The sequence below is a fragment of the Podarcis pityusensis genome (genome assembly GCF_964106645.2).
Source record: "Podarcis pityusensis genome assembly, chromosome: 6".
In the NCBI taxonomy this organism is placed as follows: Eukaryota; Metazoa; Chordata; class Lepidosauria; order Squamata; family Lacertidae; genus Podarcis; species Podarcis pityusensis.
The window spans coordinates 59,837,241-59,860,772 of NC_138030.1; the positions used below are offsets into that span (position 1 = coordinate 59,837,241).

General features: G+C 39.5%; 1 protein-coding gene and 1 long non-coding RNA gene across 2 annotated transcripts in view; one reads left to right on the top strand and one right to left on the bottom strand.

Annotated features, from left to right (window-relative positions):
- The window catches only part of HOOK1 (hook microtubule tethering protein 1), a 42,755-nt gene extending 20,103 nt beyond the window's left edge, over positions 1 to 22,652 (top strand). Inside the window, exons 4-22 of the mRNA XM_081011875.1 lie at positions 144 to 194; positions 1,028 to 1,160; positions 2,067 to 2,134; positions 2,855 to 2,914; positions 3,420 to 3,503; positions 5,926 to 6,092; positions 7,017 to 7,157; positions 8,368 to 8,569; positions 9,443 to 9,553; positions 11,282 to 11,369; positions 11,450 to 11,510; positions 12,450 to 12,590; positions 13,115 to 13,208; positions 13,668 to 13,702; positions 14,813 to 14,895; positions 15,361 to 15,461; positions 16,127 to 16,228; positions 16,516 to 16,584; positions 17,663 to 22,652. Of these exons, the coding sequence (XP_080868001.1) occupies positions 144 to 194; positions 1,028 to 1,160; positions 2,067 to 2,134; positions 2,855 to 2,914; positions 3,420 to 3,503; positions 5,926 to 6,092; positions 7,017 to 7,157; positions 8,368 to 8,569; positions 9,443 to 9,553; positions 11,282 to 11,369; positions 11,450 to 11,510; positions 12,450 to 12,590; positions 13,115 to 13,208; positions 13,668 to 13,702; positions 14,813 to 14,895; positions 15,361 to 15,461; positions 16,127 to 16,228; positions 16,516 to 16,584; positions 17,663 to 17,833 (1,962 nt within the window). The 3' untranslated portion in view covers positions 17,834 to 22,652. The remainder of the gene's footprint in view (positions 1 to 143; positions 195 to 1,027; positions 1,161 to 2,066; positions 2,135 to 2,854; positions 2,915 to 3,419; positions 3,504 to 5,925; positions 6,093 to 7,016; positions 7,158 to 8,367; positions 8,570 to 9,442; positions 9,554 to 11,281; positions 11,370 to 11,449; positions 11,511 to 12,449; positions 12,591 to 13,114; positions 13,209 to 13,667; positions 13,703 to 14,812; positions 14,896 to 15,360; positions 15,462 to 16,126; positions 16,229 to 16,515; positions 16,585 to 17,662) is intronic.
- On the bottom strand, positions 15,089 to 21,186 carry LOC308480404. The gene is made up of 3 exons (XR_013988073.1): positions 21,139 to 21,186; positions 16,969 to 17,064; positions 15,089 to 15,222 (listed from the first exon to the last, which is right to left on the bottom strand). It is a non-coding gene; the product is annotated as an uncharacterized lncRNA (long non-coding RNA).
- Positions 22,653 to 23,532: the final 880 nt, after the last annotated feature.

Genomic DNA, 23,532 nt, shown 5'->3' on the forward strand with positions numbered 1-23,532 from the left:
CTGAGCCAATCATCTTCATATATGTAAAAATTTGTTCAGTAAAGGCTGTCATTGATACATTTAATGCCAAATGTGAAATACAGGAAAATCTTTGGAAAGTGAATTCACAGTCATAACTAATGTTTTCTTTTAAACCTTCTTAGGCCAGCAATTTGAAGAAGGTTCTTCAAGGAATTACAGATTATTATCATGAGGTATAGAAAAAACAGCAGCTGTTAAAGTAATACTTGGTTCACTATAGTCTAAATCTCAATTTGTTTGGTAGTGTTTTTGTTAAATCTCATCACGGGCATTGCTTCATATGTAAAATAGATACAGTACATGCAAAAATGATCTGGGTGGGGTTTTCTGCATTTTTCTAACTTGAACACACCCTGCACTCTGTCACCTGAAAATGGAATCACTTTCTAAAAGTGCTTATTCATGCATTATTTTGCAGGATGTTGCAACATTTAGAAGCTAGTACAGATATATAAAAATATTTAGTGAAATGAGCAAGATCCTAAGCCAAGATTTACAGGCTAAGTCAATGCTGCTTTGCCTCCCTTCTTTAGCAGCCCCTTGTTCCAAATCTCTGCTACCACCACTCCTCTTCCTACACTCACTGCAGAGTTTGTAGCATCAAGCCTGACTTGGTGGTACTGGTTCAGGGACATGCTAGTTGCTGAAAACTCTTGAGGGCAGGCCGCACAATTGTTTTCTCACTTCCTACTTACCCTTAATCATCAAGTAATGACAGACACGGATCATCAGCCAGATTTTTTTCAAGTGTGTGTGTGGGTTTTCCCTCTAGTTTTTTCCTGACTGGACTTGTTCTAATGTACTTGTATACTTTAATAAATTCCAGCAGACCCTGTAAAATGTGCTTGGTGCATGCATGATCAAAAAGAAAGTGTCCTTTACCACAAAAAAAGCTAGAGGGTTTTAACTTCTGCCTGCCTTCCAAATAATCTGACAAATTCTGCCTTCATGGACTAATTTCCTCCTCATGTCATTATGAAATTATAATGACAGATTTCCTCTGCAGTTTTTAGGTCAGCAGATTTCAGAAGATCTCCTTCCTGATTTAAGCCAGATATCTGAACATTCTGATCCAGTAGAGCTGGGCAGGTTACTGCAGCTTATTTTAGGCTGTGCGGTCAACTGTGAAAAGAAACAAGGTAAATGCTTTTCCTGTGAATCAGCCACCTTCTGCTGAGTTTTAAGGATCATATTAGCTTGCATGGAGAAGTTGTGAAATAGCTCGCGGAGATGAAACTGAAAGGGCACACAGCCTCTATACTGTATGATTTGTGAAGTGAAGTGAAACTTGGGTTGGTTGGGATACCACCCTTTTAAACCATCTCATCAGTGCAAGGATTTATTCCTAGGCTATGGAACTTTCCCCCCTCTTACCTGCAGTGCATGCCCAACACCCTCCCATAGCTAAAAAAATATTTTTTTAAAGCTTAAACTCTGCATGTGAGTTCTCAACATGTTTTAAAACTTTTGGTTAACAGAATGGATGCTATTTTAATAAATAATAATTTTAAAAATAAAATCAGATGTGAGACTCAGAATTCCAGTGTGCTTTAATTTTTGTTTTCAGTCTTCTGACCAACCTAAAACTGCAATCCAAAATGCTTTTTCTTGGAGTTAAATTCTTGACGAACATCTAAGAAAATGTGTTTAGAACCAAGGGTGTAAATTACCTTGACAGCTTGTTAATCTGTACCCTCAAATAGAATGACAGAGAATTCTGATGATGGAGTAACTCTGAATGTCATATAACTGAACCCATCCCACAGCCACATGTTTGGTGATGAGTATTTCTGCATTTTAGAGGGAATTAACTACAGCTATAGTTAAAGGAATTGCAGTCTGGCTAAAATGTTAATAATGATACTTTAACCTGCTACAGTATTTTCCATAATGAGTACTACAGAAATGTTAATACTTGGTTAGAAGTAAGGTTTTGGGGCGGGGTGGAGGGGTAGAGCAAATATGAAAGGGGTAATTTCTGTCTCCAGGTTTTTTAGGATATTTCTTCTTACAGAAAACAAACTTTTGCTAATTTTATCTTGTAGAGCATATACAAGTTATAATGACACTAGAGGAGTCTGTCCAACACGTTGTTATGGCTGCTATTCAAGAGGTAAGAAGTAGTTATAATACACACCAAAAATGAAATCATTCTCTTTTCTTAAAAAACAACAACAAAGGGTAGGGGATCTCCAGGACTGCAATAGTAACAAAACAATTGATCCTGGTTATCTCAGAATCTCTCGTTACCCTACTATCTTCTACATAGTTTAAAATAAGTTGTTTGATCAAAGTCTGGTTTCTTTGCAGGCACTATTTTGAGGGATTTGGTGTAAAGAAGGCACACATATGCATAAATGTATCTAGCTTTAGTGAGCATTTCACTTTTTAAACTTCACATAAGAAGTGCCATGTTATATTTATCTAAATTTGGATGTGTGTGTCTTATGTTTTGATATTTTTAGAAAATCTCCAATGACGTATTATTAAAGGGGGAAATGCAATTCGATCTATGAACTGGACTGATTCAGATTGTTTGTGCCAGTTTGGCATCTCAAAGACAAAGAACATGACAAGATAAATGGAAATTTTTGATGGCTTTTAGCTAACACGTGTTTTGTGGGTCAAAATAAAGTATACCTCATATAATCAATAGCAAAAAGGCCATTTTTATTTGAGAAGATTTAGGAACACAACTGGAACTGCCTCTAATCTAGAAGAGGTTGTGTGTGTTTTTGATGGGCACTGTTAGTTGGGCTCAAGGTTTTAGACAATTAGTTTTAAACTTAGAGAAATATGTTGTACATCACTTCTTCTTTTTTAAACATTGCAGTTGATGAGCAAAGAAATAGTGGGCTTTGTAAGTGAGTTGCCTGGCGATCTGGAGCAACAGGTAATTTTTATATGTAATGTTTCCAGCAGTGTTTAAGCCCTTATTTTATTTTTACCATAAGTTTCTACCTAGTGGATTTATCATTGTGTTCACCCAGTCATTTCTCTCTGTCCTAAGAGCCACACAGTGGTCACTGAATGAAATGATCTTTCAGTTCTGCAGTGGGAATTGCCCAGGACCATGACCGCAAGGTGTGGCTGGTTTTCAGATTTCTCACAGCCTGAAGGCCTGGATGTCTCGGTTCTAGAATAACTAAAAGCACCATAATCTGAGGATAGGTGAAATTCAGGCTAATGCCTTCAAAGGAAGCAGATTTGAACCAAATATCGAAGGGGAGGGGAGGGGGTCACACTTCCTAAGACTTAGTTTCTATTTACCCAGCGTTCTGTGTTAGTTATTTGGTGCCTGTCTATCATCTTCACAGTAGGGGGGATGCTGGGTATGTATGGTCATTAAATATATGTTGCTAAATCACTGAAAACAAAAACTCTCCAACATTTTGAAGCTGAAAAGAACATTGGAAGAACTCAATGAAGTACTAGCAGAAAAAGAAGAGCTGAAACAAAGATGCCAAGAACTAGACCTACAGGTAAGCTCATAATTTGTTCCTAAGTAATTTTCTATAAGCAGATTAATTTTGTAAATTTGATAGTTTTTCAAAATCACATTTCTGCCAGTTTCCTCTTTATAGCATTCACATAGTTGATTCTTCTGTTCTACAGTTTTTTGTGAGTTGTACTGTTCATCGTGCAATGCCTCATCTCTGCTTATAGCGAAGAAGATTGTATATCAGGTTCTTCTTGCATTCCTGAGGCCAGAGTTTCATTTTGGAAACTTGGATAATATGTATTATCACTTTATTCCATGTAGCTGCAGTGCTGTTTTCTGGCTGGGGTTTGGGCAGCAGCATAAGGTCACCATCTGTGACTTTATGCCAGCAGAAGAATTATTCACTGATGCTTTAAAGTGCTCGTGCAATGGTTCAAAAGGCTGTAGCAGTTTCAGTAGTGCTCTGTAATGCTCTGTTCAGAGATCCATTGTTTTCAGGGAACGGGAAGAGCCATTAGTTTTCTAATAGCATCTGCTAACCAGACATGTCCATCTGTGCTCCTCACTGCCATTGTTGGATGTACCTTATTTACTGTGTAATATTGTCCATTGTGGCAGCCATTTGATTCTGTCTTGCATTACGGTTAGTAGTTTGTGCAATTGAGTTTTTAATTAGGAATTTATAGATCAAATGCACTAAATACCTTTTCTGCCTGAATTCTGACTAGCAAGGCTAGTTGACCCAACATTGCAAAAGGGACACATTTCCTGTTATTTAAACTGGCAGAAGGAAGAAATGACAGTGATTGCAATTCTGCCCACACTTAATTGGGAATTGGCACTGTTGAATTTAGTAAAACTTTTTTGTGTAAAAACACATAGGATTGGACTGTAAGTTTCTTCCTTTCTTATATAGGAGAAGTAAAGGAATAGGCTGAGTATTTAAAGGGAGGGGCAGTATGCCTATGTAATCCACCTTAAGTTTTTTGGGAAATGTAGATTTTTAATAATAATAATAATAATAGTAGTAGTAGTAGTAGTAGTGCTGAATGTCTATCCTGACCCTGATCTTGCTTGTCTCTGGTCTAAAAAATATAAAATATATTTTGGCTAGCCTGGCACAATTAACGAATGCCTCTGTGATATACTGAATATATGTTTATTTGAAAATCAGGAAAAAAATTGCTTCTTGCTTAAACTAATTGTTAATAAATTCACTTATAAGGTCTCAGTCTCCCATGATACTTTACAAGAATTTATGAAAGGTAGGTTTCTTTTTGTTTCAGGGAAAAGTAACCCAAAGAGCACAATGCATTCTAAGTACCAATGAACTAACATGTGACTTGCTCTGACGTTTGATATTTTAAAATTAACACAATGGCTTTTACTAGAAAAGGCTTAAGAGCTCTGTTCTTTTAATCTGCGGCTCCTTTATGACTGTTAATATACTTACTGTTGTGTTCCCATTTCTTAGCTAGCAGCGTTTTCAGAAATAATTGCAAAATGCATGTTCTTGTATATGATGCTGTCTTATGGCTCCAGGAGTTCATTTTTGCCATAGCCATTCACGGCTGAGTATTAGTACCATGTAGCTTTTATATTTTCAGTTTACCAACCTGGGAATATTTTTCTCTCTAAGACTTCTTCATGCCATTTTATTTCTACTTATGCTGTACCCTGGAAACCTTATCTGAATGGACTCTGGCCTGATCTAGCATGGCAGTTCCTGCATCCTTATGCAGAGCAAATGGAAATTGCCTGGAAACTGGATCAGACTAGAGTCCTTCTGGTTTTTCATTCAAAAGCAAAGCATGGTGGTGAAGTCTTCCCTTGTTGATTATCTTAGCATCTAATATGCAGAAGTGCAATGTCTCTTTCCATGCAGATAATGTTTTGCTATTGTGGCTGATAGGACTTGCAGTGTAATCAAAGTTAAGGTATCTCCAGCCAAGATCTGAATTGCTGCAAGTGAAGAGAAAATAACCACATGACAGTTCCGTGTGTAGATTTGCAAAGAGCAACACAAGAATTTGAGCCACACAAGGCAGTAGAATTGCCGCTCATAAGCATATGGAAGCCTGAGTGATTAGGCTTTTTGTCTCATGAAAGGTTTTACTACAACTGTCTGGGGTAAGAGCACAGTGGCAGTAGCTGTCTTATGAACTGAAGATCTACTGTGGAACTCAGCCTAAGCCCCAAGCCCTAAAGACACAAATCCACTGAAATAAAATCAATGGGACTTGCTTCTATAAAATTTGATTATGTACATAAAAACAAGCATGCTATAATTTAATACAAGATAACAAAACTTTAGCAAAGGCAACCACTTAAAAATCTTTTTTGCTGCTAAGCTGCACTTTGTCTGTGAAACACATTATTTCACTGGGGTCACTTACCTGTACATTTTCGTCAGCTGTTTTGATGGATGAACCATAATCCTGAAGTGGGTTCTACCTCTTTAGGTAGCTGCCCTTCAAGAAGAAAAGAGCAGTTTGATGTCTGAAAATGAGATTATGAATGACAGATTGGACCAGCTGGATGGTTCTCTTGATGATACAAATACTGCAGTTGCAAAGAAGTATTTCAATGCACAAATGCAACTAGAGCAACTACAGGAAGAAAATTTCAGGTATGGATTGTTGTCATTTGATAGCCCTATCACTTCCAGTAAACTCTTAAATGGACTCCTTTAATGCACTCTGTGGTGTTGTCATTGAAAACAGTTCAGAAACTACAACTCATACAGAAACGGCAGCCTGATTGTTCTTAGTAGAAGTAAACCAGTCATATCATGTTACTCTAATTTTTGTGTAGCTGCAGTGGCATTGCTTATAAAGTCAGAACAGCCTGGGCCAAGTGTGCTCGTAGAATACCTGCTCTCATATTTACCTGCTCATTCGTGAATATCTCTTGAAGAGGCCTTGTTTAGGGTTCTGCTGCTAAGGGCAGTTCATAATTTAGGAATCAATGATACCACCTGTTCAGTGGTTCCACCTAAGCTGTGGAATGCAATCTGTAGAAAAACTAGAGAGACTACTTGGTGGTCTTCTCCTTCTTCTTCTTCTTCTTCTTCTTCTTCTTCTTCTTCTTCTTCTTTGCCTTGTGTAAAAAATATATACATTTTCCACCAGGCTGTTGGCAAAGGAAATATCCTTCCCCCTACTATTGTAGCCCTATCTACCATAATTATGCTGCTTTTAATTGTTGTATTCTGTTGTTTTATCTTATTTATTTTAATTTTATGTCTTAATAGCTTTAGTTTATCCATCATCTTAATCTAATTTATGAGTAGACTAGGAACAGACTAGATGCAAAACCTACATTTTTAAAATGTTGTTATTTAGACAGGACAGCCAATCTATATAAACCTGCCCTTTGTATTCATGTGCATAAGGAATTTTGTAAATGCCCTTTGCATGATAAAGCACTGTTAAATATTCTTGTTCCACCACTGCAATAAATGTCCAGTAAGGTAAAATAATACACATGACTTGTGTTTAAAGAAGGGACTAATGGGAAATCTTTTCAGTAATCCTATTTTGTTTATGTAAAGGCTTGAAACTGCAAAAGATGATTATCGTGTTCATTGTGAAGAACTTGAGAAACAACTGGTTGAGCTTCAGCATCGAAATGATGAACTGACCTCTCTGGCAGAAGAATCAAGGGCTCTAAAAGATGAGATTGATGTTCTTAGGTATGCTAAAAATCAAATTTCACTCCTGCTGAAGGCTGTGTCAGTGCTACAGTTTGAAAAAGCTTGGGATTTCTTCTAAACTGCAGTACTCTATTTTGCATGAATGAGCAAATTTAAAGAGATCAATAGAGAACATTACATTGTAATATAGTACATGTTAATTAAGGGTTTGTATCACTGAAGCTGCCAATACTATTCTAAGTGATATTTAATGTCCTAGTCCTGAAAATGAAAAATATCCCAAGAACTAAGAGATGTTATCATGGATTTTTTATTTATATGTCTTCATGCATGTAACTGATAACTTAAGAAAATAGGATACCTTATACGCCATGAAAAGTAATATCTCACAACCACCATATCCTATTTCCCACAACCGTGTGGGAGTCAAAGCAAAGGTAAATTGTTTAGTGTTATACCACAGATTAAACTTTATTAGGATAAATAAATTTACTGATTCCATTTCCATGTTGCACCAAAAAATTGGCTACCTGAGTTTCTTATATCCTGATTCAGTAACAGTAAGTGGAGACCCCATGAAGTGTGTGTGAGGGAGAGGGAGACAGAGCTAGCTCTATTGGCATGTTGTACTAAAAAAACATTCTGTATACTTTGTTGAAGGTAACCCTATCCAACCCAGTGGGAACTTGCTTCAGAGTCTACCTGAATAGGATTGAGAATGCTAATCTGAGGGTCCATAGTGACAATTGAAGCAGGGCCGTCTTTATTCTAGATCTGTTAATCCAGAACTCTTTTGTCTCCAGCTCCAGCCATCATCAGCTCTAGCATATGCCTGAGAGGATGTAGGAAAAAAATATTGCCTGCTCTTGTATTTGTTGTTGTACAACAGCTGTTTTGTGTAATAACCCGTTTTGAGAATAGAGGCCTAACCTTTCTCTTGAAGCCCATATGCATATTTAATTTACATTGGCGATCCATCATGAATTCTGCTTGAGGATTTATCGCCATCAAATAGTGTTATGTAACTGAAAAGTCCTAATATCTCAACTGGGAGCTTTCTCTGCCTGAGCCCCATGGCTTGTATAATTCTATGAAAAGCAAAATTCTAAACAATGAATGTTTGTCACATTAGTTCACATTCTACTCTTGGGCACTAGAAGCAGTTAGAGACATGGTTTTTTAAAGAACTCAACTTTTGTAGTGCCCATATTTCTGAGAAAGACACACACAGGACGCTTTGCTCCTACAGGACGCTTGCTGACAAGACAAACAAGCTGGAGTCAACCGTTGAGGTTTACCGCAAAAAACTGGAGGACCTGAATGACTTTCGCAGACAGGTGAAATCGCTTCAGGAAACAAATATGATGTATATGCACAATACCGTTAGCCTAGAGGAAGAGCTGAAGAAAGCCAACGCAGCCCGTGCACAGCTAGAAACATACAAAAGGCAGGTAAGAGATAAGCTTTGCTTACATCCTCTTTGTACTTCTGTTTTTCCTTATTATTTCAGGTCTTAAAAAGTTGTGGTGTTTGGATCAGAATTGATTCAAATGTAAATTTAAGCCTCGCCACCATGCCAACCCCAAATTTGCAGCAGCTTCCATTCCTGCCACGCATTTATATGGTATGTTATTTCCCCCAATGGAACACTTGCCAGTGCACAGTGGCTCCAATATTTACCCTCGTATCTTTAAAGAGGCAGCACAGGGGCAGCAGTTTGCATGTATTAAATCCAAATATATTGTTGTGAGGCCTTTTTCTGTTTTCCTTTTGAATCCTAGAAGTGTACTCCACTGCAGAGGTGGACTCTGTGTTTATGGAAGAACACACAGAGAGCTGCCCCGTCACGAAAATGAATGACGCAACCCCTATAAGTGTGCTGAGTGTGCCCACTAAAGTTTGCATGCCTACAGCCAGCAGCTGGATCAGGGTACTTAGCTCCAAAGAAATTAAAAGGATATTTCTTTGTAGAATATTCGACTAAAGAATTCAAATGATACCAGCTGAATCTGGTGACTTGGAAGCTGAAGATACAGTGTGGTATTTGTCTGCTTGCTAAAGAGATAGTGGTCAGGGGTACATCTGAAATGTTTTAAATGAACAGCTAAATGTTGGACACAAAGTCATTAGATTAAAACAGGATGTTTGTAATGTTGCTGAAAGGGAGAACCTGGTTATTAGAACTCATGAAGGCATTTGTGTTAAATGACACTTAAATTCTGATGGTGGTATTCTTTCTTCCCCACTCCCACCCTTAGAACAATTTTTAAATAAACCAATTTAGAAGCCCTTTAAGACAACATGTGTTTGCCTTTTCAAACAAGGTCCAAGAACTTCATAACAAACTTTCTGAAGAATCCAAAAGAGCTGATACACTAGCATTTGAACAGAAGCGACTGGAAGAGAAGCATGAAGCGTTAATTAAAGAGAAAGAGGTACAGCTTCTAAAAGTGTAATAGAAATGTATTCGTATGTTTTTCTCCAAATACCTGGGATGCAAGATAGGTAGGATGTCATATTGATGGGGACCATTTTCTCTTCTTGCCAAGTAATGTAACCCTCTGAATCTCAAGGGATTTAACTGCAGAGATTGAGAGGCAGAAGGTAGCAATGCTGTAATTAAAATAGTTATTAAATAGTATAAAAATGAGATTTGCTAAACACAGCAAATATACTGCTTGAAGCCAGGGCTGACAGGATCTGCCAGTTTCAAATCGCTCAGTTTCTCATTTTTCCAGTCTTCAGTTCTCCATATTTCTACAGCAATTTGCAATTATAAAAAAAGCTCATGAAAATTCATTAGCATTATAGTGTGCATTTCTCCTAACACATTTTTGTATGCAGTTTTGACTAGTGTCAAAACTTTTTTTTTTGCAAGCAATTTATCCTAATATAATGTATTATTGCATGTTATTTTCACTAGCATATTCACTTTTATGTACTTTCCCCTAATACATGTGCTGTCAAAAACATTTTGGTTGGAGAGCTACATTGCAAAGTTTTGAAGGGTGGCTGTGCTTCAGTTCTCATATTGTTTCTGAATTTGCAAATTTGATAGATTCGCCTTTAAGCGTGAACTAAACTTAATTTCGCTCCCATTCCTAGTTGAAGCAGATTGTGTGTTGGTTTATGAGCTCTTAAACATTGAATAGTTGTTTAAACAGTGGTTTAACCAGAAAAAGCCAAGGTTTATATTTAGGTCAATTTAGTTAAAGTGTTTGTAAATGTTTCTGCCAGCCTTCTACCAGCTATAGGCCCCAACCTATTTGAGGTGAGACAAAATGGAATGAAACGTCTGTAAGATTTCAGGTTTTCAGGTCTCCTTATCCATTACAGTCCCTCAAACACCTGAATGTTGTGAGTTTCTCTAGAGTGGTACTCATTATAGTGCAGGGAAGCTTCAGCAGAAAGAAGCTAACAAAAAAATAAAAAGAAACTAGCCTGGCATCAATTGTCCATGTTCAGCAACTTCTTGTCTGGAGTACTGTAATGCACTATCTATGGTGCTGCCCTTGAAGACAGTAGGCTGCTGCTAGTGTAGAATGCTGCAGCCATGCTGATAAGTGGAGGAGCTAAGTGAAGCTATGTATCACCAGTCCTGAAAGCACTGCACTGGCTCCCAGCGAGCTGCCAGGTCTAATTCAAGGTACTAATACTAGCATAGGTAAAGGGACCCCTGACCATTAGGTCCAGTCGTGGCCGACTCTGGGGTTGCAGCGCTCATCTCGCTTTATTGGCCGAGGGAGCCGGCGTACAGCTTCCAGGTCATGTGGCCAGCATGACAATACTAGCATATAAAGCCCAAAATTACTTGGGACCCAAAGTACTTAAAAATGTCAACCATCTTGTACTCTACAATCACCAGGGGAGACATTGGTGGTGGTGCCAGTACTGGGAGCTGCCCAATTCGCAGTGACTCATTACAGGATTTTTTCCATGGCAGTTCATTCATGCAAGCTGTGGGGAATGCAGACGTGTCATGCCTGATGCCAGCACACCTTGTGGCATGCTCACGGGGCCACCATGGAACTTGGGGCGGGGGCAGCCATTTCGGAATTTTGCAGGAGCCTCACTTGACACCCCGGGAGGAAAACAGATAGAACATAGACAGAGAAAAAAATGCATTTCACATTTACCACTCTTAAACTTTGTTTTATTTTCAGAGATTGATAGTTCAGCGTGATGCACTGAAAGAGACAAATGAAGAGCTCAGGTGTTCACAGATGCAGCAGGATCACCTGAACCAAACGGGTATATGTGTTTCCTTCCTGTGGAATCATGTTATTCTTTAAGCTATAGATAGCTTTATTACTTTACTATTATCTTTTCAGATGCATCTGCTGTGAAAAGTTACGAAAATCTTGCTGCTGAAATTCTGCCTGTGGAATATAGGTAAGAAAGGAGCCTAGAATGTTTGCAGAATGAGAGCTGGAATGCAGTCGTGTGACTGAATAATTGAAAAGACATACTCCCATAAATGGAAAAAGTGAATGTTTTAAAACTTGCATATCTCATAATGCATTCACTGTATAAACTTGTCCTAAACTTGTCCTGTAATGAAATATAGAAAGTCCCACTGGATTCTTATGGACAACTTCATACATTTTTTTGCAGTGTGAAACTTTACTTCTAGGGCCCAAATCCAGAAGGCAATATCATTTTAAATTTCCTTCCTGGAGAAAAAGATATCCAGCCCCACTTCCCAGCTGCTTCTTTGATTTCACCCCTTCCAACTTAATATTAGTGTTCAAACTTTTCTTTTCTTTTAATTAGGAGCTGCTTTAAAGCAGGAAGCAAGTGTTAAAAAGCTCTACAGTACTTGAACCATTCTATCACTACCACTTAGTGCAATTTGGTGCATGCTTACTCAGAAGTAAGGGCCATTGAATTCAGTGAGACTTATTCCTAGGTAAAAGTACAGTCATACCTTGTGTTGCATCCACTTCAAGTTGCGTCTTTTCGCGTTACGTCCCATGGCAACCCGGAAGTACCGGAACGTGTTACTTCTGGGTTTCGCTGTTTGCACATGTGCAGAAGTGCTATATCGCGAGCTGTGGGCATTTCATGTTATGGACGGGCCTCCAGGACAGATCCCATCCGTAACATGAGGTACCACTGTATAGTATTAACAGCCTTGAATTTCTGAGTCAAGGCTTTTTTACTGGAGTGAAATTGAAATAATATCATATGACCTGTTCTACAACCATACTTGATACTTGTACATTGTAATGTAGAATGCCTCGTTATATATATTTGTGGGGGAAATGCCACTGATAAAAGCTAAACTTCTTGTAAAACACCTTTGTTTATAATTTTGTGTTTGAACCTCAGAGAAATGTTCATCCGGCTACAGCATGAAAACAAGATGCTCCACTTGCAACAAGAGGGATCAGAAAATGAACAAATTGTGGAGCTTCAAGAGAAGCTAGAACAAAAGCATCGAACAATAAATGAATTAGAGACTGAAAACAGGTATCCTTCCCCCCCCCCCCCACTTAAAAGGGCAGGATTTGACTAATGAACCCCGTCTGCTGGAGCCCTGCACCAGGACTTTCCCTTGCATGACTGGTCTTTCCCCTCTCTGCTCCCCGCTATAAGCCCCTTGAAATTGGCTCAGGCCATGGGGGTTTGGGAGAACTCCCCAAACCGGCATGTGGGAACAGGGGGGTCATTCCGTCTAGCAAGCTGCAGTACTTGCACAGACAGAACATTCTTCTAGCATGACACTGACTTCCACCCAAAGTTTGTTGACAGATTTTTTGGGGAAACCTACCATAGAATGGGTGCAGGACTCATAACCAAACATATAGCATACAAGCAGTGGATGATAAATACCGAATAAGTGCAAAAACGCAAAATAAAAAGGACAAAGCAGCTGTCAAATCTGCCAGAAAGTTGACTTCTTTTATTTCTTATACTTGAATTCTGACGATTAGCAATTGGATTGTTAGATGTACATATAACATTTGTGTTCTTTAAAAAATGCTTCTCCGTAGGCTGAGCAAGGAGCGGGTTGGAGAGCTGCAGCAGCAGATTGAGGACCTCCAGAAGACCTTGCAGGAACAAGAATCCAAGACTGAAGGGGAAGGGGTAGGTCTTAGATGGGGATAGTTTTCATAATACAGCTTCCTGCTGTTTGTTGTCCTAGCACCATGGTTTTGTTGCTGAAGGCTCTGTTTACAATGAAAACATATCTTTAGCCATGTAAAATGTAAAAACAAACTGAAAAGCAAACATTCTGAAATGATTAGAAAAAGCTTTTGCAAAAGGAGGTGGGGAACTTGAATCTGAGTTTCACATGCAAAACAATCTCTTTAGTCCTCCTGAGTGATGGTGAGAATAAGTGACAAAGAAAATTACAAAACACCTTTTGCTTAAGTCATCTTTGGAGAGAGGCCTCCCAACATTACATTGTTGGAAGCAATCATTAAGCACTAAACTAGCACCTGTGTGTGTCATCTGCAGCTACTAGAACTGGTTACTGTTGGGAATAAATTACTGTCCTGTATATGACTGATAAGACCTAATAAATGTTTGTTGTTTTTATAGTCCAGCAAGCTGAAGCAGAAGATCGCAGCACATATGTAAGTTACAAGATTAGCATATACTTTATTTTAGTGTGCTGTATGTGTGTAAACATAAAGCATGAGAGATTCTTTTTGACTATATGCAAGTTGATTCATGTCTTCTGTCCCTTCCCTGCTGTGGAAGGAGAGGGAGTGATGCTGCCATGGGCATTAAAGAAGTTATTCCAACCCGTATCAGCCCTCCCTGCAATACTCTACATTCTTGATGCAAGCAGACAGCTTCATAACCCTGTTGGAGGAGCCAGTAGGGTGGTGCTATGGAACTGGCCTGCCAGCAGTTGTGTCACTTCCACTTACCATGATTGTGTGGGGGCAGGGCAGTATGAGATTGGGGTGGGGCAGGAGCACCAGGTTGGCTCTGCTGGTATGCCAGCACTGCCCTGCCTGCCCTGCCCCCACTGTCTCAGTCAGTAGCTATGATCCTGTTTCCAGGACGCCACCGAATGCTCCTGCCTGATTGATGATCTCATTCATTCACTTGTCTTCCCCTGCATCACTCCATATCCAGCATGGTATTTGTAATGTTCTGTAGTCACTCAGAACTGCAGCAATTAAACTGCATATTGTCCCAAAGCAGGTTTGAATATACCAACAACTTTTTTTAAAACCTTCACTACTTTTTAAAAAAAGCTTTCCAGTTCTTTGTGTAGACAAGACCTACAATATTTGTCATAGAAAACCATTGAGTATCTTCTGTTTCCTAAGTGTCTGCTCTGAAAATTTATATATTTGATTTGGGATAGTTTGCCTTACAGCTAATTTGTTAGTGTTTCTTGCTTCCAGTTCGTTTTTGAAAATATAGTAATACAGCCAAACCTCAACTCCCGAATGCCAAAAACCCGGAAGTAAATGCTCCAGTTTTTGAACATTTTTCGGAAGCCAAACGTCCGACGTGGCTTCTCCTTGAGTGCAGGAGGCTCTTGCATCCAATCGGACGCTGCACCTCGGTTGTGCAACATTTCGGAAACTAAACAGGCTTCCGGAACGGATTACGTTCGACAACTGAGGTTTGACTGTATCTGGTATAGAGCAGTTTATCTGGCTATTTTGGGCTCGTGAGAATATGAAATGCTGATGTGGCCTGATCTTTGATTTTGAATCTTACAGGGAAAAATTGAGTGAAGTCCATGATGAATTGCAGAAGAAGGAGGCGCTTCTTGCAGACCTGCAGCCAGATCTAAATCAAAATGGTGAGTGATTTGATGTGAATGTTAATTTTTATCACCAATATTGTTTCATTACAGTTTCTCCTCATGCCTGGGCTAGGCTACGTGCTTGGTATCTTATTCCATTAGTCTGTAAGAACGGTACCTGGTACATGGGAAGATGGTGTCCTTTTCCTCTTGCTCTGATAACTAAATCTTAAATGATTGAGTTACTGTCCATGAGATGGTGTCATACTGTGCTTCTCGAAGGACAATGATGAAGCTCCATGTGAAAGTAGAGAGAAAAGCCGCCACAAGCCAGACTTCCTTGGCTATCGTTCAATGGTACTTGCCTGGAACTCCTAGTTGTTCCTATTATGGATAGAAATAATTAAATGGTTGTGAACCCTTCTGGAGCCTGCTGTATCCCAACTCAAGTTCGTCAATTATTTGAGGCTTCGATAAGACACAGTCTCCATTAATAATGACATTTGGTTTTCTGATAAACAGCACAAAAAATTGAAGAACTGGAAGCAGCTCTGCATAAGAAAGATGAAGATATGAAATCGATGGAGGAGAGGTATAAAATGTACCTGGAAAAAGCAAGAAGTGTGAGTATTTTCTAAAATGTCAGGTTTTTTCCCCTACAAATCTGGAACTGGAAGCCCCTCTCTCGTGCTAACTACAGTTGTACCTCGGAAGTCGAACGGAATCCATTCCGGAAGTCCATTCAACTTCCAAAAGGTTCAGAAACCAAGGTTCGGCTTCTGATTGGCTGCAGGAAGCTCCTGCAGCCAATTGGAGCCACGGAACCCACGTCAGTCATTCAGGTTCCAAAGAACGTTTGCAAACTGGAACACTCCCGGGTTTGCGGCATTCGGGAGCCAAAACATCGGAGTACCAAGGCTTTCAGCATCCAAGGTACACCTGTACCATCATGTTTAAAGGTGGATTCATTCTATATTTTGTGTTCAGCTTTTCTAGTTCTGTTGTTTCGGCTTTCATTCAGCAACATCAACCAAAATGCTTACACTTGCTTTTATATGGTTGACATTTTTAACCAGTGTTAGAGCGGACCTGTTGGAATTAATTGGCATGACTAACGTAGGTCCATTAATTTTAGTGGGTCTCGTCTGTTTCTTAACTTAGTTGGATACAATACATTGTGCTGCTTCTTTTGTTTTTTTTAATGAAGCGTTGCACATCTTACTGCTGAATTATTTTGATTGGGTAGGAGGTAGGTTTGCCAAATTCATTTATGTTCATCTTTATGCAGGTGATAAAAACGTTGGACCCCAAATTAAATCCTGCATCTGCTGAAATCATGTTGCTGAGGAAACAGCTGACAGAGAAAGATAAAAGAATTGAAGCACTTGAGGTAAGAACAATTTTAGCATCTCCTCTGGATGTTGTTTCCAATTTAATTACAGGAACTGCTATACAGAAGAGCCAGGAGAACAGTTATTTCGAAAACCATTGTTTATAACCATACGTAGTAGGAAAGTATAGAGAGAACAGAGCATTCAATACAAGCTCCAGTATTCATTGAGATTTATGAAGCATCTTACAAAATTATGTAAACATGGATCACTTGGTTAACTTTGAATGTTGGGGCCAATATAATTTCCTTTGCCTATATCTTAACAATTTGTAATTTTTTTGTAGGGAGAATGTAAATTGGCCAGGCTACATGACCATGAAGAAAAGTTAATTGTGTCTGCATGGTACAACAAGGTAAGCTAAAGTGTGTCTTGTTTGTGTGAGAGAGTGAATATGTGAAAATAAGTATTAATACTTCTCAGAAGCCAAAATAGTCAGAAACCAATTACTGAATTTTGAAATTTCAGAAATGCCCATTTATTGAAATGAGGGATTGTTTTCTATGTTGAGAAATGAAGATGGTCCATATCTCTAGTGGTACTGTAACCACTATGTATTTAGCATCAGCAGTGTGCTAAATGCTATATAACAACTGCCCCCACCCCACTTTTCTGACATATTTGCAAGTTGTCCTGTAGCATGGGTGGGGAGCTTGGTAGATTGTACCACTGCAGCCAGTCAGACTTCTGAGAAGATGGTGGGTTGAATCCAGCACTGCATGCACAGAGTTCTGCTCACACAATTGGATTTTCCTTCCTCTCTTCCTTTGGAGAAGATTTTTGAGTGGGCAGGCAGTGAGGGCTGCAGCGCAGGTTTCATTATGCAAGCAGAAATCTGCCATGCAAGTAGAACAGCAGCATCATGTACAACCCCGTGGAGTCATCATACATAATGTTTCCTTTTAGATTTATAATATGCATTTTAAATTTAGGTTTATAATCTACAAAATTTAAAATACGAAATTACCTACTTTCAATGTCCTCCTCTGTGGTCTAACCCACAGAGCCTAGGGCTTGCCGATCGGAAGGTTGGCAGTTCGAATCCCAGCGACAGGGTGAGCTCCCGTTGCTCGGTCCCTGCACCAGCCAACCTAGCAGTTCGAAAGCACGTCAAAGTGCAAGTAGATAAATAGGTACCGCTCCAGCGGGAAGGTAAACGGCTTTTCCGTATGCTGCTCTGGTTCGCCAGCAGCGGCTTAGTAATGCTGGCCACATGACCCGGAAGCTGTCTGTGGACAAACGCCGGCTCCCTCGGCCTATAGGTCAGGCGTACCTTTACCTTTAATGTCCTACTTTGTATGATTTCTTTCAGAAAATGGTATATGTGTATGAATAATAATTTTGAGTAATAGTGGCTATAATAGCTGCCAGAATCTCTTAACTGTTTTCAGGAAGGAATGCAAGGAATCATGTTTAATCTTGCTTCATTCCAGAGCTTAGCATTTCATAAACTGGGCATGGAATCTAGACTCCTAAGTGGGAATGCTGCCTACAAAGACGCTGGTCCCTGCACACCCGGGCGCTCTTTCCTTGCACAGCAACGGCACGTGACCAATACCCGAAGGAATCTTTCTGTTAAAGTACCACCTGCAACATCAGATTAAACCACAGAGGATATTCGTGCACTAAAGTGTCCTTAACTTATTTTGTAACTTTTGTTTTTAACTACCTGACGAAGAGCGTGATTGTGATGCTGGGCATCAGCTATTTTACATCTGAGACCCATAAGGCTGGTAAATTTGATTTGGCCAGCGATGACTATAAAAAGCAACATATGTCAAATTACTTTTCTTGATTTTAAACAGATCTGAGGTATGTGTCGATAAGCACAGCTCAAAAGGAGTTTTATTTGTCTTCATAATGTATATATAAATACCAAAATTGGCATCCTATTTAAAATTCTATTTAATGTTTTAGTCTAGGATGTGTACTGATTTTAGTGGGAGTACAGTTTTATGACTGTCATCTGCACAAAGAAAAGTAATCCTCGCCCCTCCCCCACCCCCGGACCTTCTGCTACGTTACAAAAATAACAAGGACCAAATTAGAAAATCCATCATTATTTTTCAGCATTCATGGCATGAGGGATTTTTGACTGCAAGCAAATTGTAACCAAAATGATTTACTAATTTCAGGACTGTCCACCTAATGCTGTAGTTCTGCTGAAGTCCATTCAAGCTTTATTGAACTCCCATTCAGTTTTGTAATAACTACTGGGGTTGCAGTCCAAACACCCCTTTGGGGTGGGTTGGAGGGGGGAACTAGGAGTGTCGTCAGTGGGGTCACTGGCCGATAGAAAACCCTGAAAAAGAGTGTTGTGGGGAGGACCTGAGCCAGTTGGCCTGGAAGCAACTGGAATCCAAGCCAGCCACACTGCCTTGATGTGACATCATTGGGCCTGGTGAGGACTTAATCACTTCACCAGCCCCAAGCTGAGACAGCTCTTTGCCTGCTGGGCTATAGATATAACAGTGGGACTGCTACTCCATTAGGTTCTACTGCCCCCTGGCCAGGGTTTGGACTGCAGCCTTAAATCGCCATTTTATGTAATGAAAAGGATTCAGGAAAGACAAAATGTCTATGTATTTGCACTCAACTAGCAATGTCTTTATTTTAAAAAAACGTAAAATTACAGCCTTTTTAAAGGTTGCAAAATTAACCTTGACTGAAGTCTCCTTAGTAGGTTTTGAGCCCAGACTACTGAGTGGTGTGTGTTTTTGTCTCTGTCGTGTAATGTCCTGCTCATGCAGGGATGCAGTGTGTTCAGCTGTGGCACAGTGAGAGGAAGGCTCTGATCCTATGCTGCTCCTGAGGATTGGCTGCAGATGCCCCAGACACTTGTGTGTCTAGCCCTCCATTGTGGTACGGCTAGGTACTGGGTTGAGCTCCAAGGGAGTAACTTGATGGCATTAGGTAGACATCATTTGTTGCTGTATCTTTTGCAGAATAAGAGCTTGAAGTCTATTCCAGAGAACGGTGAGTCGCTGGAGTAGGTTACCTAGTAAGAAGCTGCTAGGGTTGCTTTTAAAGCCTTCCAAAATGCTATTAACATTTAAAAACTATCATTATCAGGTCAGAGAACAAAAGCAGTAGGGAAGATTCTCACAGTTGTTTGTGTGTGCTGTTTACTTTGTGCATCTGATGAAGTAGACCATTGCACTTTGTGTTGCAATTAGCCATTTTGTAATTTTAAAAATTGAGGCACATTATTATTTAGGCCGATAGCAGTAATTCCAGACACAAAGAGCAGACTTAAGTGCATGTTCACAGGGTGGAATGCATGGTTATTTTTTAAGGTGGACTCTGTGTTTAAAAAGTTACTTGCACATGGGCCAGAATTATGTTTATAAAATGTAATGCAGCCTTGAACATTACTGCAAATAAAATGAAGTCTGTAATCTGAGTTGCAGGGTTTTTTGGGGGGTGAGGACTAACATAATCAATAACTGCAGCTTAGACTTTAAAATTTTTAGCGTTTTATTAAAACTGGCCTAAAATATCTGATGATGTGACTACAGTATTACATGCTTTTATGTGGAAACTGATACTACAAATGTCTAACAATTCTGTTTTTTAATGATGTGCTATACTTAATACCAGCACTGTAAAGTTATAGTGTGCTACTGTCTGAGCCTTCAGTCCTTCAAGCTGTTTTTCAAGATTTCATGTCTGTTGACTACCTCCTTGGTATTAAGCTCTTACTGTTCTGTTCAACCTGCTGACTTGTGTTTTTGGTAGCTTTTCCCTGGTCTGAATTTGTAGGGAGAAATGGTGAATACAAATTTTGTAGCATGTTGCTTAATGTTTTGATACTATACTATATTCTTGTAATCAAATATAGTCGCAGTGAGTAGTCTCCACAGATAACAATTCACATACATAGGATACTTTTCTTCAGTGGCTTTAATTTATAGTGTGTTCTGTATGACAACTACTGCTAGTACAGGAAAGTCAACATCAAGGCCCCAATCCAGCTCAAGTTAGTAACAACTAAAGCTGCAGTCCAAGCGCCATTCCAAGTGGGCATAGTTTAGATTGTGCTGTACATTCTGTTGTAAGCAGTGAATTTAAAAAATAAATAAATAGCCAGGACTGACTAATTTCTATGGGACTTGGTGTCAGCTAACTTGAGCGGCTGAGTTGGATGCTAGGTGATGCAACTCTGCTGCATATGTGTCTTGGTATTGTCTACCTCCATGTCAAAGAGCCAGAAAAATATGGCTGTACTCTAACTTAAATTACTTTTTTGTGGTAGTTTGGCATTGCTCTATTACAGTGATGGCCAAACTTGGCCCTCCAGCTGTTTTGGGACTACAACTCCTATCATCCCTAGCTAACAGGACCAGTGATCAGAGATGGTGGGAAATGTAGTCCCAAAACAGCTGGAGGGCCAAGTTTGGCCATCACTGCTCTGTTAGATGGAAGAGAATGATGGTGGTAACATTATTTTTAATTACAAATTCCATGGGTTGAAGCCAGTCATGTCCCCTGGCTAATGGAAGGGCCTTTGATCTTGTGAAAGCTCCTATGAGTACATGGGAGCAGAAGTTTATTTCCACATATTCCTCCTTCAGTCCCCTATGCCACTTTTAAGTACTAGTCCAAAGGACCTCCCAATCCTCTGGAGGGATTGCAGAAGGAAGAGGGGAATCTTAAGTCTCATCCGTCCTCACTTTCTGCTCACAATCTACTGGATTAAAAAGAGTGTTCTGTCAGCAGAGGGCCACATCCCATGTAATCTTAGAAAGTTTGAGCTCTTTAACGAACTAAGAGACAAAGTAGATATGTCGGTGAATTCAATTAGACATCTATGGAACAACTCGATGGGGAGTTTTTTTGGCAGAGAAGCATATTTACTGCCATGTGTTCTTTTTAGTCCCAACTTGTTTAAGAAAATGTTACTACTTACCATTTTGCAGCCATCTCTCAGAATGCTGAACTTCACAAGGATTAATCTAAAAGGAGAGAGAGAGAGATTTTTCAGCTATCCTGGGTAGAATTGTTGCTAAATTGTGCCCATTGCCACCTATGTGACCTGACCATTCACAGGCTATATACACAGCTCCTAGGCTTGGCTGTTTGGCCAGAGGAAATGTGTGGGCAACCCCTTTATGTGCATATTTTCATGCTACTGGATTGCACTGAGTGTCCATGGAGGCGTAGCAGCTCAATCATTGCACAGGTAAACTTGTGAATCTGCAGCCATAGCAATTTTATGTAGTAATTGTGTGCAACTGAATTTGTGGTGGACTACTTGGTGTTTAGTTTCTAAACTTAAACTACCTCCTTTGAGTAATAAAATTCAGCTATTTATCACCAGCAATTGAATTCAGAATTTTGATTCTCCTGGTTTTATTTAACTATGAATTGAGTTAGTCTCTCTTGTGTTTTGCTTGCAGGGCAATACTATACATGTCTACTCAGAAGTAAGCCCCACTGAGTTCAATGGTACTTACTCTTGTAAGTATGTATAGGATTGCAGCCTTAGTGTGGAATATTTGCAGCCTTAGTGTGGAATATTTCTTTGATTTGAACATAATGCAAAGGAGTTACTTATCTATGTTAAGTGCTTAAAATGTGCTGTGCTTAGATGGGATGAAAATGTTGATGCATACACACTATGTCTGAAAAAGCAGTCTCTCTAATAAAGTAATATTAATTGATGTCAGATGGCGACTTACTTGAGCTGATGGAGACTTGCAATCACTCTTCATCTGTAATTCTTCATTAATTAAAAATGTAGCATAGAAACTGGTTCACCAAGTGTTGGTCCTGCAAAACCTTGCAGTCATATTTTAATCAGGTTTGGGCTGCAATTACTGCTTAGTAAGTTGTACAGTGTTTGGCAATCATTGACAAAACTTATCACTACTCCCACACAATCTCCATTCCTTTCAGTGGGGATTGTGTAAAAACCTCAAGTGGTGCTTAAACACTTTGTTCCCTGTATTGATTGCATGTTTATTTTCATTAGAGTAAAAGCACTTTGTTTGTATAACAATTTATGAATTGACACTATGGCTAATTATGGGATATGTGATTTCACCAACTTTTAAAAATCATGCATACATTTAGACAAGTTTCTGTAAGAACGCGACCAGACTAAAACATGCAGTAGAATTAATGAAAAGTTTTAGTTCATTAATAAAAAGTGTTCTTTTCTACAATAACCATTTGCTTGGATTCACATAATTGTAAGCAATACCAATGTTTTTTCTTCAGTAAGGATAAATAGGCCTGACTTCAGGTTTTCTGTTAGACTTGCCGGGGTCTAATCTATTTGACGTGTACAAGTCTGATCCTGTGCAAAGCAAATGGGCTGTATAGAAATAGAGGAAGAAATTGCACTAATTTGTAAACATGGTTTTACTCTTGATTCAAGAAATATTCTTTTATATTCACATTAAAACCTTTTGACATTAATTTTGTGGTCTCTGGTTATTTTATCAGCACCCTTTGCATTACAGTCTTGTCAAACCCACTGCATACTCCTACCAGCTGCAGTCTGTTTACCCCCACTCCCAAAACTACAAAACACACTAATTTGTGAGAGCTGCAGAAAATAAGTATTATTAAGCACCTCAGAAGCACAGAATACCAATAACTGTAAACTTTGTCATGTGCCTCCTTTGTATTGAATCCATATATCCTACAGGAGCTTTACACAGCAACTAAGCAGATCATAACACGTTTTCTGGTTTTGCATCAAACAAGATGGAGCCATCAGAGCATTGCCATTGGATGAATGCATGTGTCATGTTATCTTGGGTCCCTGAACCTCTGTTTGTGCAAGCACTCACCTCTATCAGTGCTTTGTGGCCTAGGTTTCTACAAGTGTGATGCAGTCCCTCCACACTTGCTCTCCCACCTAAAATGTGGGTGGTTAAGCAACATCTGGAAGAAGTGATGTAGCCAGCTTCTGAGTAGCCAGAAACTTGTTTGTAGCTGCTAAGCCTCTTTATAATGTCACCATGACTCATAATCTGCTTGCAGTAAAATGTCTTAACTCTTGAAACTGCGAGCTTTCTACAGAACAAGTAAGCAAGCACAGACAAAAATCTTGGCTTGAATACAGAAAGCACTGTGGAGCTATTCACCACCCTGTGGCTGGGTGGGGTGGGGGTAGGATCTGCTGTTACAAAGGCTGTGATGCTGTTGCTCCTGAGCAGAATTTCCCACTCCCCGGTCAGTGACACAGGAGGCATGTAGTAGCTTGCAAGCGAACAAAGTAATGGGTGCGTATAAACCTCTGTTACTTTTGCACAGTAGGCTGCATTCCAGCTCTGCAAAAGTCAGACCCATT